This window comes from Elaeis guineensis, chromosome 10 (assembly GCF_000442705.2).
Source record: "Elaeis guineensis isolate ETL-2024a chromosome 10, EG11, whole genome shotgun sequence".
In the NCBI taxonomy this organism is placed as follows: Eukaryota; Viridiplantae; Streptophyta; class Magnoliopsida; order Arecales; family Arecaceae; genus Elaeis; species Elaeis guineensis.
In genome coordinates, this window is record NC_026002.2 from 38,112,449 (window position 1) to 38,128,439 (window position 15,991).

Genomic DNA, 15,991 nt, shown 5'->3' on the forward strand with positions numbered 1-15,991 from the left:
GCTCATCAAATCCAGTGGCACTGGCATCTAATAATGCAAACTAAACCTCGCACAAACATATATACCTCCATGCACCAATTCAGCGTAAATTAATGTATCTAAACCATCAAATGGAACACAGATTAATTGAAATCACAAGTATATATCACTATTTTTCGAGAAATGTACATATTATTCATGCCAACCATAGATTAATATCCATTATGAGTGTGAGAGTACCGTTGCTTACATGGTACACGAACAGCCAACCCAAAGAACGAAGAAGAACCACGAGGAAGAGAAGAACGATCCAGACAGTCCTCCATCAAACCATACCCATTCCATGATCAACCTTTCCTCTTCTCAAGAGAACAGCCGGACTCGCCGGTTTCCCCGCATGCTTAGACGTAGGACGGCGGCAAGGGAAGCCCGACCACCGCCCCGCACCGGAGTGTATTATCAGGCATATTATACTCATCCCTCAACGATCGTGCCGGTGAGGTCACACTTACGTATAGCTGCTGCCCCAAGTACTTGTTCTCCCAGTTCATGGATCTCAAATTCCACATCCCAGCATTGTCGAAGGTCAGCATGATCGCCGTCCATGACTTCGGGAATACGTGGATGCTGTGCCGGCTCACCGTGTCCAAAAGATTGTAGAGTCTTCGGCTCTCCGGCGACCACTTCCCCGGCCCCATCCTGACATCAATATTCGGGTAAATATCGATCACCAAATACATAAATTAATTTCCAAGTTGAGATAGCATGATCAGAGATGGTGAGATTCTGGATAAATTAATTTCTTACCCTACAGGGAAGAAGGCGTAGCCATCCAAGTGGTAGGATTGGATGCTCCTCTCCGTGTTCTCGAAGATGATCTCGATGAAAGTTCTGAACTCGGCGGTGATGACGTTGGGTGCAAGTTTCACTGGGATATCAAGGGCAGGTGGCACGTCGCCCATGAGGTTGTAATTGAACACCGGGTTGCTGAGGTTGAAGTACTCGGCCAGCTTGAGCGGCGTGTCGGGGTCGACGTGGGAGACGCCGTTGATGAAGTGGCGGCGCTTGCCGTCGACGACGGTGTGGCCGTTGAGGAGCTTGATGGTGCGGGTGATGTTGATCTCTCCGTAGTGGTAGGAGCCCTGAGGGTTGGGCCGGGCGGCGCTGGCTGTGAGGTTCCATCGGAAAGTCCGCCACTGGTTGAAGGACCAGGCCCAGCCCGAGGGCCCCTCGGGGATGACCGGCGATGGAGGGGTGTTGGAGCCGGCGTAGCGGAGGACGGCGGTGGCAGTGTGGATCTTCTTGGTGAAGCGGGTGGAGACGACGAGGTAGTAGTCGCCGGGGCCCTGATCGGCGACGACGAGAACCGACAAGCACTGGCCGACGTGGACGTCGAGGGAGTCGTAGAGGTTCTGGATGGTGTGGGAGCCCTCCATCTCGACTAGCTTCAGTGAATGCTTTTGGATGCGGAAGTTGAGGGAGGTCTTGAGGCCGACGTTGCAGAAGCGGAAGCGGTAGACGTTGCCGGCCTGCACGGTGAACATGGGGGGGTCATCGTGGCCGGTGACGGGCCTGCCGGGGCGACCGTTGATGAGGACGCCGGCAGGGAGTCCGAGGCCGCGGCCGGCGTCGAGCTTGCGGGCTAGGAGCTTGTGGCTGGCGGTGAACCAGTCGCCGGCGAGGACGTCGAATTCTTCGGCCGGGGGAGCGAAGGGGACCGGGATGAGGAGGCGGCTGTGGACGCGGAGCATGCCGAAGCCGCCGGCCGCCTTCTGCATGCCGACGGAGGGGAAGTAGAAGAAGGTGCCGATCTGGTCCTTGGGCTGGAAGTGGTAGGTGAAGTTCTGGCCCGGCGGGATGGGGCAGTTGGTCCCCGGAGTCCCGTCCATCCATGAGTTCTTCCTGTTCTGAACGCCGTTCCTGCCCATATAGTTCATGTTTTGCAAATAATTTTCTAGTCAGTAATTTATCAATTAATTATCTTCATGCAAATAATACTCAGTACTTGGATGTGTTCGGCCATGGGAATTCCATGAAGTCTTTGTATAATAATTATGCTTTTGTCTTTTTACGCAGTGGATCAAAGTCGAAGGCGTAAGAAACTTCTCCATCCAACTTGAAAAGATTTTCATAGATCAAAACAGAATCCATTCTGATTCTCTTCATGAATATCCAAGCCGATAGAGTTTTAATTGCCTACGTGCTTCACTTTGTGATGAAAATAAAGGAAAAAAAAAAAGGAGTTCAAATTATGCATGAAAAGTTATGTGAGAGTAAAGTGACGAACCATGTGAGGAGGAAGGGCTCATCGAGATTGTTGAAGACATTGATGATAATGTTGTTGTTGGAAGTGCAATTGACTTCGGGGCCCGGGAACTGGTTGTTGATGAGGATGACCTTCTGGCGAATGCCGAGAGGGGCGATGCTGCCGTACGTCACGTTCCATGTGAAGAAGAGGTATGGGTCCTCCGCCAGGACGACCGAGAGGCCCAAGAGCGAGACGAGGACGAACGCGGCGGTAACATGCGACATCTCTCTACTCCTTTCTTCCTCTTCCTCCTTTTTGTTTTGTTTCTCTGGTTATTACTCTATCTATTCTAACTACTTAAAAAAAAAAAAAAAGAAAGAAAAAAGAAGAAAAAGAAAGGCCGGAAACTGTCCCTGCTAATGGAATCAGTATAATGCTTGAATTTTTACAAGGAATGGAGAAGGATTGATAGGATGCGGAGCTTACAGTAATGAAATTTAACGAGCGGCTATGGGAAGAACCCGGCTGAAGCTTTTCTTTTCGGGGGTTAGCCGGGGGGCTTCGACATGGGCAAGGGGGCAGTCCCATTTTATAATCGGGGTACGTTTTGCTTCCAGAGAGGATGGACGGATTTGGATGTCGATGGTCGTTCAAAGCCTCTCTCCTTCACTCGTTCTCCATGCATCGCAGTTTTCCCTTTGTGGGTGTGGATGAACGAGCGGGAGAGAGAAGAATAACGGCAATGCCCGGGGGAGGAACGGTTTCGATCCCAGTTTTGGGATTGTGGTATTGAATTTTGATCGTTGCTTAATCAGCTTTTAGGCATCAACAGTCCAGAAGTTTGTTTAAAATTCGCTAATCTTGTCCCTAAAATCCTCCAGAATCGGTATGGACTTTCTTTTGGTGCGCATGGGCATTATGGAATTAATTTGGTCCTCAAATGCCAACATCACTACAATCCAGTGGTATGATCTTTTTTTTTTTTTTTCGGGTATAAACAGATGCTCACACCGATCTAAGATGAGTATATCTTAAAAGATCAAAAAATAAAATATCCTGTAAAACTCAAAAGCAAGTCTGACCTTGATGCCAGATCCAATCACTGATGTGCTCAGCCACATAAAAGATGATCTAGTCAACGATGCTATTTGCCCTGAAGACATGTAGAGCAGAAATCGCAGTGAAGTCATAAAAGTAGGTCCGAATGTCCTGAAGAAGTAGGTAGACTTTCAATTACATCCTGTCACTCTGAATTCAACCCATTAAGGTAGTAGAGTCTTCTTTAATGATGATCTTCTTTGTCCGCAGCTCCTACCATGTACAGACAATACCAACCCAAGTGGTGCGAAGCTCAGTTTCTGGGATGGAAGGCTCAAAAAGATGTGATCCCCCTGAGATGATAAAGCCAGCACCACCTCTGTCATCTTTGACGCTACCATCAAAATTTATCTTGATACACCCCAAAAGAGGGGACCCCAATAAAAAAAAATAACCCTTTGGGTCACTGCAAAAGCAACATGGAGGCCTTAAGAATCAGAGGCATCAAGGAGCGGACTGGCAGCATCAAAGCAGCTATACTCAGCAGCCAAACAAAAGGCTCTCTCTAACACTTGGTAAGCGGGTACCATCTCTACTTCAAAGATCAAGTTTTTCCTAGAGAGCCAGATCTAGAAGACGACATATGCCATCTTTTTCCTCCCGACATAGGTTGACCTCTCAGCAGTACTCTAGTGGATTACATTCAGAAAGTAGTCCAGCTAAGGACCACTACTCGCCTCCCACGGTTGACCGCTCATCCTCCTCCAAATCTGCCTCGCTTTTAGACACACAAGAGGGCATGCTTCATCAACTCATCTCCAGCCACAGACTAGGAAGGACATCGCAAGTTCCATACTCCTATCCTTGAGTAAAGTGCGCATCGAGAGTCGATCCTAGACAATCTTTTAGAGAAATATCCTTACTTTAGGATGAGCAGTCACTCTCCAGATTCAGACTGTCTCAATTTTGATACTGACCATAGGCTTGTATATCTTGAATAGATATCTCGTGAGAGCTCTTCGGTAGCAAGAACAGCCCCACATCCTCAAGTCGTGGCTACGATGGATAGGAATCAAGATGGTGGCAATCCAATCCGCAAGCAGGCCACTGAAAAGATGGATGATGTCCTATATTTTTCAACCCATACCGTCCACAGCAAGTAGGTCACAGACTCGAAGCTAATCATCCATCTCCATGCTGACATAGGTTGGCCACCGGATAAGAGGCAAGCTAGAAATTCAGGCATTTTTGCTCACATCCACTGACCTCCCATTCCCAATCAGTCATCCAACCTAGACTAAAACTGCTGGGGCACAAGCATAAATCTTCCTTCAAATGAAAGAGTAGACTTGAATAGTCCGGAATTTGGACCCCTGACTCCACACCCCATATCGAGCCCTCATCATCCTGCTCCACAAATAATCCGGCTGGATAAGGAATCTAGAAGCATGCTTAGTGATCAAAGCCTCCCTTCTAATGAAAAGAGACTAAATCCTAAGGCTCCCATCCTCCATAGATTAGTATACCATCTCCCAGGATAGCAAGTGGAGCTCACGACCATCGTGCCTTGAGCCCCACAAAAAATTTTAGAATAGCCGTTCCAACCACCTAAGACAAGAGCTCGGCATAATTATATTTTCTAGGAGATAAATAGATATGGACTTAGGACCGATCTCACGAGTATCATCTTGGCCATCATGGAGAGGGTGTTGGCTTGCCAACTCTTAATACGATCCTGGATCCATTGCTCCATGGACTTACAATTAGCCCTCCAAAAATATCGACCAATGAGAGAAACCCTAGATAGATCAAGACCCCGATCTGCTCCTGGATCCCCAGCCTCTCCTGAATTATCTACTTCACTAGATCTTCATCTTGGGATTAAAGATAACCGTGGACTTCTACAGCTTCACCAGCTGGCCTGAAGTTTGACTGTAGGTCTCGATGATAGAAGCAAAAGTCTCATATTTTGGACTGAAGCCCGATCAATCAAAAGACAGTCAGTCATCTGTAAAAAAAAGATGCGAGAGAGGCTAGACTCTAAGGGCGGGCCAGTAGGACTCCAGTTTTAACCCCTGAATCACTATCCTCAGTGTTCGAGATAGAGCATCAGCATATAAGATGAACAAGTAAGGAAAAAGAGGACAACCTTGGTGTAGTCAAACCATCAAGTGAAAGAACTCCGCTGAGGCACCATCGATCAAAATGACAAAACTTGGATGCTCTACACAGTCTAAGATCTAATCGATCTACCTTTTCTGGAAGCAAACTCCTAAAGTGTCTACCATAAAAAGTGCTAGCTCATTCGCTCATACACCTACTCCATGTCTAGCTTGATCATCATAAGACTTCGACGGCTGGAGGCTTGCTACAGATCATGCATAAATTTTTAGACGAGCAAGATATTATCAATAATACACTGACCACTAATAAAAGCACCCTATTCTAGACTGATTAGAGAGGGGATAATCAGCTTTCACTACTTTATCAAAATTCTGGCATATACTTTGTAGAAAGTGATGCAAAAGCTGATCAATCTAAAGTACCCCGAAATGAATGCATTAGGGTGCTTTGGGATGAGAGTAATTAGAGTCTTCTTCCACTCCTTCAGGATATGTCTGGAATCGAAGACCGTTTGCACAGCTTCCACCACCTCCCCCAGATGATAGGCTGATATCGATGAAAGAAGAGGAAGGAACTCATCTGGCTCTGGGGCCTTATCCTCCTGAAGAGACTAGAGAACCCCTTGAACCTCCTCAGCAGACATTAGCTAAGTTAGGGACTCATTCTCTTGATCAGAGATATGGATCATAGACTGGAACCCCTAAAGGGGGGTATCCTCATCCAAAGATATCGTCCATCATGATTTAAAGAATTGAAAGATCTACCCTTTATCTTCTCTCTATTGTCCATCACTCTACCGTCGCTCTCCCAGAGTTGTCTGATACAATTGGCAAACCTCTGAATCATAGTGGACTGGTGAAAAAATCTGATATTTTTGTTGTCCTCCTTGATCCATTATATCCTCAACTTTTATCTTTATAGCGTCTCCTACTCTCTCAGTAAAGAATGGTGTACTAAAAGCTTGTGGCAAAGCTCCTTTAAGTCAAGCTCCTGGAGACTCCCTCCTGATCCTCTCTCTTCTACAGGTCCACAATATCTGCCTCTACCTCCTAAATCTGCTTGAAGATGCCACCAATCTCAAGCCTGTTCCACTGGAGAAGTCTAGGTCTAGCAAGCTCCAGTCTTCAAGACACTTGGTACTGCACATCCCGATAGACTGGTATCCTCCAAACCTCTCTAATCAGATCCTACGATCTCGGGTAGAAGTCCAGAATCGGACAGTGATCTGATACAATTCTTGAAATGTGTTGCACCTAGTACCCCGAAAAGTATTGAAGCCAGTCAGCAGTAGCACGAGCTTGATCAATCCTCTTCCAAATCCTAGCCATCCCCTGTTGATTGTTATACTAGGTGAATCTAGATCCAGAGTAGCCAAGATCAATCAGGACCATATTGTTGATGAACTTCTTAAACTCTCTAAAATCAATACTATCTGCATACTGCCTACCGCCTATCTTCTTGTGGGCTCCACAATGCAGTTGAATCTTTAGCAACAAGAGAGGGCAAGCCCTGCGATACTATCTTGGAAATCTCGGACCACAGCTTCCTCTGCTATCTATATTCGGTGCTCGCATACATGTCGGATAGAAGCCAAGGTCTCCTGGTGTGCTCTAAGATGATCAAGATCATCTGCTACTGACATCTGTGGAAGGCATCCATCCTGACTGAATCGTGCCTCCACATCACCAAGATTCCTCTTGACAAGCTCCTAAATTCCATCGCATAAGTGCTCCATACTATCGAAATCCACCATCTAGCTCGAGCAACATTTGTCTCTGAGAGTCGGGTCTCGAGCAGGACACACACGTTAGAACCATACTGTTAGATCAATCTACCAAAGGTTGATCGGAATAAAGACTTCTCTGCCCCTCGACTATTCCAAATCAACATCCTCATTAGACAGCTAGTGGGGAAGGAAGCCTACACAAGGACCCCCCTCAGCCTAAGCATCTATATTTGATCAGCTGACACCAAGTCTATCACAGACGAACTCTCTCCCTCCTCCTTTGGGGTCGTATCTGAGAAAATGAAGACCCTAAAGCCTCTAACACCATCTACTAACTCTATATGTACCTTCGAGAAGACCACGACCTTATCTTTAGCATTGCTTGGCTTGATAGACCCTTTTCTGGACCCACTAGGCCCAGAACTCTGCCTGCTAGGTTTCATAGGAGCCCAGCCTGCATCAAATTCAGGGGGGTCGGGCCCTCTCAATATGGGAAGAGGCCACCCTAAAGACACCCTCGTGCGCCCCCATTGGGCCCCGACGAGCCCTTGTCCGCATCACGACCCAGCATCAGTAGGCCAAAGCAGTTCGTGGGCTCGACTTTGCACAAGCTAAGGCCCTAGGAGCTGCCAGCATTGATCTCAGTGCTCATCCCGTCCGATCCAACCAGTGGATTAGGCCTGGTATGGATGGGCAATCGCCATCGTATGATCTTAGTCAGCTTGATCCAGCCATCCACTCCCACCCCAGAGTTCGCCTGACTCGCCTTTGAACTAGGATCAGCTGGCTGGGTTGACTTGACCTCCTTCCTCAGGTCAATTGACCCCTTCAACCTGGGCTGCCACCGGCAAACGGCCACCATCCACGGTCCCAAGTACGGACCGCTCGTAACCGCATCCAACCCCTCCCCTTTGACTAGAGTTCCCATCTCTGAGCACAAACCCACTGAAGCATCCCCTCCCCCACCGATCGGGCACATGTTCTTCGACCAATGTAGCCACACGTAGTGGAGGCAGAGGCCGTTAAGCTTCTCATAGATGAACCTTTGCTAGAAGGACCCCTTTGGGCCCATGATTTGAGCTCTCGATCTCAATGGTCGGGAGAAATTGATCTTGACACAGGCCCGGGCAAATTGGACCCTCCTCTCCATCGTGCAGTTGTCCACTGAGAAGAACTCCTCGGTCAGGCGAAGGAGTCTCCGCATCAGCTCCTCACCATAGAAAGTCAAACCCAAACAAATGTCGGGTTGATGACTGTTAGATGTGTGCCTTAGAAGCTAATCTTGACTGATACATATCTTTATCTAGGGGATACTTTGTACATGATGGATAGTTTTAATAACCAATCATATCATATGTGTCCATGATTTATCTTAGAAATTAACAAAGATGATTTTGTATATTCTCAAGATGTTGAGAATTTGAGACATATAACATTAGTGGTTAATTTTTAAATGCTCTCGATTGAAAGATCGTCACGGAGGATAGTGATCAATCCATTCAAGATTGATGCACGGATCACCTCCCTTTTGGACAGATGAGTCTCGAATCTGTGGTATGGAGATACTGAGATGAGAGTGCAGGTAGTTGCTAGAGAACAACTTACGTTGAGCGTGACTAACACGAGAAACTACTTAGATATCTACTCACTCATCAGTGATTTTTTTGATGCTGCAGTGGTGTGACTGATCTTTTGACCTGTGGTGTGTTGGCTATTCGTAGCGAGGCTACTTCGTTTGACTGTACGTTCTTTTGGTCCCGAGCCATTCGGATCCTTACGATGTATGTTGGCTATTGTAGATTCAAGTTTGCTGTTTGGAGTAGGATGCACCTAGATGAAATCTATCGATCTTGGTAGAAAAGAAATAGTCCTATGCGATTCGTAAGACTAAGTTCAGGAAGTTTCTGATAAGAGCAAGTGTGAATATTGAAAAAGAGTTTTCACAGAATTCACAAATGAACTCGAGTCGAGCCAATCTAGTATATGATTGACGATGAAATTTGATAAATTTTTCGTAACCTCTGTCTAGTCGAGACTCACAATAGAAGGATTGTATCACACGATAACTGCACATAGGAGTTCATCTTTTTTATTCTGCTGGGTTGCTACTACATGCTGCTAGGTGTCACTGATGGATCGTGAGAATTTACTAGGATCATTTTCAGATCAACGATCTTTATTGAGATGAGTTGGAATCATTTCAGTCCATCGAAAGGAGTTTCGATGATATTATGATGGAGATTATGGTATATCTCACTACCAGACAAAATAGAATCCAAAGAGTTATACATAAAAAGAGCATGATATGATCAATGGTTTAGATTATATTCGAATTATCAATCGGATTGATAGTATGAATTTTGAAAACTTCTAATTTGTGAGTATTATAGTTTTGACAGCTGCTAATTGTTAGCGCAGGAACTTAATTATAAGTGTTGTAATTTTATTGGGACTGATTAAATTATGAATCAAATTTTAATTAATTTAAATTAAATTTAATTATATTTAATTTAATTTAATGTTAATTGAGTTCAATTATCTAAATCGGATTTAGATTTCAAGCTTGATAGGATCAAGTTTGACAGCCTTTCGAATTCGATTCGATTTGGACTTGATTTGAATCTGATTAAGACCTAATTTGAATTAGATGAACTATGACTCATAGAGTCTAGGTTCTCTGGACTCTCTCTCCTAATCTCATGCAGAAAGAAGAGAGAGCATGCGTGGAGACATGCACTCCTTCTTTGCGTGCGTGAAAAATAAAGGGTCGCCAATAGTTGGTGCCTCACCTTATCTGGGACTCTCTCTCCTTTTGATTCATCCTTCTTATTTAAATTTGATTTAAAAGGAAAGAGAATCAGATCTTTTCCTTATTTGAAAAAGGGGCCACACCTCATATTTTTGTGTGACAAAAATATTGGAGAAAAGTGGGCATGCGCTAGTTTTGTGCTTGAGATAACTTCTTTCTTTCTTCTCCTATCTCAATGCATCTTATCTCTTCTTTTTTATATGAATGCCTAAGATAAAATGAGATTAGATCTATTAAGGCATTAGGAAGTGGTTGGGCATGGGATAATTTGTTTTATGCAACAAAATAAAAGGTGAGGGAGAGAGTGTGCATGTAATAGAAATAAGGCACTCTTTCTTGCTGCACAACATAATCCCAACTCCCACTCTTCTTCTTCCTTCACCTCAACGCCTAAAATCTGATGGAGATTAGATCTAAAAGAGAAAAAGAGAGAGAGAGAAAGAGAAGAAGAAAGATTCATCTTCCCTTCTTGGTGATCTGATTCAGATCTCATTGGATCTGCGTAAAGGAGTTCACGTAGCGTTCATCTTCTTCGAGATCTAAAAAAAGAGATTTAGATCCAGGACTGAAGAGCGAGATCTGCAAGGAACTAGCATACCAGTGATCTTGATGCTCTGATCAAACATCTTTATGTAGATACCAGCAGAGACCGGATATATGTTCGACATAATCTTGTTATGCTGAATGATTATCCTAGAACGATGTAGAAATTAATTAATATTAGATCTGAATTTTTTGTATGTTGTAATGTGATTACAGGATTATTTTAGATTTAAAATTATTTCAGATCTAAAATAAATCATGAGTAATTCAGATCTGAAATTATTTTTAGATCTGAATATATTAATTAAGATTTAATTTGAATCTAGTATGATTGCTGAAATTTTTTCTATACATGCATAGATTCAAAATTATTGTTCATATATCTAACACGTGAAAGATAATTAGATCTGATTTTTAATTAATTATATATGTCATATGTTAGATTAATCTCTTAGTAGTTTAGTAATTAAATTGAGATAATCACCACGGCCATCCAATCATAAGAAGAAGAAGGGATTAAAGTCTATCTCTTGCCAATTTGATTAGTTTTCTCTTATGATGTGTAGGGGTGCCACTTGTGATATTTTCTATGAAGATGAACAGTGAACAGAAAATTATATGTGATACATATTTTAGATTTAAATCAGATTATACATATATTTTTATATATTTTAGATCATTAAATATTATATGTGATATATTATTTTGATGCACGATCTAAAACTTAATTTCTGTAAAATCTTAGATCCTAAATTCTAGGTTCTATTTGCATGAACTATGAAACTATGACTGACATGCCTGTGGAGTCGGTTTGATTCTCGATTGAGTCGACTCGAGTGCTTGATGAGTAAACTTATTTTTATTGGAGTCAACTCGAGATCTTGATAGGTCGGCTCATTTGCTGATGAGCCGACTCAATTGTGCAGGCTAGATCTAAATATTTCTATTTATCTCAGTGTTATGCCGACTCACTGTGACAAGTCAATCTGAGTACCAGGACAAGTCGACTCGATTCTACAGACAGTAAAATTGTATGAGATACAATACAAATAGTTTAGATCAGAAATTATTTCGACATCTAAACTAAAATCCATATACATAATGCACTTAATTGAGAATTAAAATTAAAAATTATAAGATCTAAAATTATAAATTTAAGATCTAAATTTTAATGCATAAAATATGGACTTTGGGTATGAGTTGAACAAATTAGGTTTAGAGACTAAACTACAGTTAGGATCATTAATTAGATCAGATTAGAACCCTTTTTGATTTTGAGCAGCTAATCAAACTAATCAAGAGTTGGTTGGGATTAGGTCAAAGGGACTCAAAATTAAGTTTAGTTGTAGTTGGTCAAATTGATTCACATATGATGTGAATTAATTATATTAAGATCGAATTTGATTCAGTGGTTTGAGCCCGGATCTATAGGTTAACCTGATTGATTCTGATCAACCAATTTGGTGTCTAAGGCAAGTTTTAGATGGTGGTTCTTTTAATTAGTTTCGTTGTCTGACCTGACCAATTCGTTGGTATCTAAGAAAAGTAATGGGGGGACCTCCACTCATCTTCATTTATTTAGCGATTTTGGGAGATTATATTTTGTATTAAGTTACTTATTGACTCGAATTCACCCATGCCGACTAGATTGGTCAAACATGAGATGATGTGCTGACCTATATCAAATTAGTTATTATATCAGATATATGTGACTAATTAGAAGAGATCTGAACCTAAATCTTCTCACTAAATATTAAGTCTATCGGTCTTCCACAGTTGTAGAGATGCGGGTGCCTTTTTCGATGTTGATCGTTCTCAATTGGTTACAGTAATTTGGTTGCATCGAAAAGGTACAACTACTCTATTGACATTAGATGCCTTGGGGTAAAGATGTGTTGGGCCCAATAACTATTAGGTGAGAGATCCAATAACGATTTTATACTCATTGGTGAATGGTGGATTGGACTTAATTAAGAAATATGCTAATAACTATTAGGTGATGCCACAAGACTTAGAGACTAAATCACTGCAACATGCTTGAAGAATCATCTGGATAAAGAGTTATTTATGCATTGGTATACGTGTATCAATAACTGTTAGATGAGATGCCATACATCGATAGGACCGCAGCATCCACTAGAACCACTTATCGCATTAAGATTTTTGTTTCTCCACTTGAGGAGTGTGAGAGACTCAAAAAATTAGTGGGAGTCTTTGTTTGTTTTTAAAATCTCTAAAACAAACTATTACAAGTACAATTATCTAATTAAATCTCTACTCTCTATGGTTTATTTTTTAGCTTCTAATCCTCTAGCTCGAATCCTGAATATCAACCACTTAATCGAAATCAATTGCATATTCTGGCTTAAAAATTTAAGAATAGTTATTAACTTTTAGAAATTAAACCATGTTCTTGACTAAGTTAATCCAATGTCATCAGCTTATCCAATTCATAGTTAATGAGCTATACTTGACAAATGGTTGGACATTAAAAATTAGGTTAGGTGCTATAAATTGGAGTTCATGGTTGATGAACTCTAATGTATGCATAAAGACATGTAGACTGTCAATGACATGTTGATTCATCTACAACAGTTATGAGATGATCAAACTTGCACAGTGCATGAGATGCGTGATGGGCAGTTGGTCCATGATCATTGTTTGACAATGATCAAAGACATTAAAGAGCTTGAGAAGCTTGACATGATCATGCATAAAAAAATACTAATGAATTTAATCCTGCAATCTTTGATTCATATGGGTAGTTTATGAAACTATTATATAAATAAATTTTATAGCACCTTAATTGAATTGATCAATATATTGGTAACTAAGGAATCTTAAAAATTTTAGAGGTACATATCTGGAGAACCTAAAGAAATATTTACACGCATTTGAAAGGTATGTCAAATTGCTCAAATCTGATCTTACGATTTTTTCTTTCACTAGACTCTAATGCATATTACGCACTTTAATATAGGGTCTAAGAAAGGAAGAGGACTGAGAGAAGGTGAAGTGACTCTTTTAAGTCGATAATGACGCAAAAGTTGCACTATGGCCGTGGGCACCAAACCTCGATGATTATCGTTTGGATTTAGTTTTTTATCATTTGCATGGTGATGCATTTGTGAACTTATTTGAGTAAATAGTGAATGTCATTGGGTCTAAGAGATCTAGAACCAAATAACCTGAAGAATATAGATGGTTCTTTTGGCTAGGTCATGTATGAAAAAAATAATTTACCGATTGGAAAAAAATGGACCTTTGGGCTCATTGACTGTTAAGTTATATCTAGTCGGTGAATCATCTCTTTGAGGATTAATGACCAAGCTGTCCTTTGTGGGATAAAGGGATAGGACCACTGAGATGCTTATCCTAGTACATATACGATGTGTATGGCCCATTTAATGAGCCAGATTAAGAGGTTATCACTACTTCATCATCTTTATTGATAATCAGTCACGGTATAGGTATATGTATGAGATATAAATCTGAAGACTTTGAAAGGTTCAAAGACTTCAGATGTGAAGTAGAAAAGTAAATCGAAAAAATCCTACAGGTACTTCGATCAGATCGAGGACGTAATGCCAAATAGAATATTTATCGGTTATCTAAAAAGAATGACATAGTTTCATGATAGAATTCTCCTAGTACACCTCAGTTCAATGGGGTATCTGTGAGGAGCAATGAAACTATATGAGATATGGTCCGATTCATGATGAACATCACTAATTTAACTATTGTTTCTTTAGGAACAAGGTTTAATTTCTGAATTTAAATTAGATTCTCTCTAAAGTTGGTTTCACCACATCATATGAGATATGATATGATGAACAGGTTAGAAGATAGATCTCTAAGAGCTCATTTATGGGGTATCTTAAAAGGGTTTGGGATGTCACTTTCTCTTTCTAGTGGTTCACAATGTGATTGTGAGTAATCATACTGTTTTCTTGAAAATAGTGGGAGGATGAACTCAAAGAGAGAGTCTCTAAAGAACAATGAGTCACAGGATCTGTACAACCTATTTAAGATGAGTCAGTATATATAATACCTCTTTCACCTCATAGATCTAGTAGGATCTCTCATTCTTTAGAAAGGTACTTGGTATTTTTACAAAAGATTTAGAGAAAGTATTTCTCGAGGGAGATTGAGAACATAAGGATGATCCCGAAACTTATAACGAGATGATGTTGTACATCGATCTTGAGCAATAGATGTGTAGATAGCTCCACTGAATGGATATCTTGGGAAGGTATCTATTTGCAGTGACCTATGGATTTCACTTACAGTGATAGAGATTGCACTACAAAAATCTATTTATGAATTTAAGCTAAAATCTCAGAGTTGGATAGTTATTTTAATGATGTGATCAAATTATTTGATTTCATCAATAATAAAGAGGAATCATATAGTTACATGAAGGTCAGTGGGAGAGTCCCATGCTGACATCGGTTATGATGTTGTTGCATATAGAAGTTTCTTATCAAAGACCTAGGTCAAACATCCTGTATTTTGGAATAAAGATCTATAGATATAGATCCTAAAAGGATGTTTGGTTTTTACAGACAAGAACATAGAAGAAGTGCTGAAAGGGTTTAGTATTAAAACCTCTAAAAGAGATCCGTTATCCTCTTGGGCATGGGTGTATGCCATGCTATGTACTTGGTATATCTTGCTGTGAGAGCACGAGCAGATATTAGTCGAATTCAGACTAGGAGCATTGGATTGCTGTGAAAAATATCTCTAAGTACTTGAGTAGCACTAAGGGATTATTCTTTATCTTTAAAAAAGGTTTAGAGCTAAGAGTGAGAGAATACACTAATGCTGATGGTAGAATGTATACATCAACATGTATTCTTGTATTATGTGGGTTCGGTATGTTGGAAGAATTTCAGACAATTGACCAATGGAAGCTAAATATACTATAGATGTGCAAGATGCGTTCTGATTCTTATGATACTTACGGAACTAGATATCATACCATTAGATGCTATGACATTATACTGCAAAGATAATAGTCCATAGCTCTCGCTAAAGAGTCAAGGTCTCACCAGAAGTCCATGCACATAGAGCAGGGATATACGCAATGACCTCAAATAGAAATACATGGAGGTACAGAGAGTAGACTCCATATAAGATATGGTGGGCCTGAGTCACTTAGCCAGCTAAACACCGAAGCTTGTCTTCAGAAGATAGGGCTCAGGTATATGATAGATTGGCTTTAGTGCAAATGAAAGTTTGTTAGATGTGTGCTTTAAAAGTCAATCTTGACTAATACATACCTTTATCTAGGGGATACTTTATACTTGACGGACAGCCTTGTTAACCAATCATGTCATATATGTCCATGATTTGTTCTAAAAATTAACAAAGATGATTTTATATATTCTCAAGGTATTGAGAATTTGAAATATACATCATTAGTGGTTAATTTTTAAATGCTTCCGATCGAAACATCGTTATGGAGGACAGTGATCAATCCATTCAAGATCAGTATACGGATCACCTCTCTTTTGGACAGATA

The 15,991-nt window shown here is 41.2% G+C and overlaps 1 protein-coding gene across 1 annotated transcript; it reads right to left on the reverse strand.

Moving 5' to 3' along the window:
• Nucleotides 1-266: 266 nt before the first annotated feature.
• On the reverse strand, nt 267-2,628 carry LOC105052352 (L-ascorbate oxidase homolog). The gene is made up of 3 exons (XM_010933130.4): nt 2,267-2,628; nt 787-1,899; nt 267-678 (listed from the first exon to the last, which is right to left on the reverse strand). Exons 1-3 carry the CDS (start codon nt 2,509-2,511, stop codon nt 381-383), a joined length of 1,656 nt encoding a protein of 551 aa, XP_010931432.1. The 5' UTR covers nt 2,512-2,628; the 3' UTR covers nt 267-380.
• Nucleotides 2,629-15,991: the final 13,363 nt, after the last annotated feature.

Coding starts and splice junctions, on each gene's coding strand:
- LOC105052352 (XM_010933130.4), bottom strand. CDS start 2,511: ATGTCGCATGTTACCGCCGCGTTCGTCCTCGTCTCGCTCTTGGGCCTC. Junction 1,900..2,266: donor GAGCCCTTCCTCCTCACATG/GTTCGTCACTTT, acceptor CTATATGGGCAG/GAACGGCGTTCAGAACAGGA. Junction 679..786: donor TACGCCTTCTTCCCTGTAGG/GTAAGAAATTAA, acceptor TATTGATGTCAG/GATGGGGCCGGGGAAGTGGT.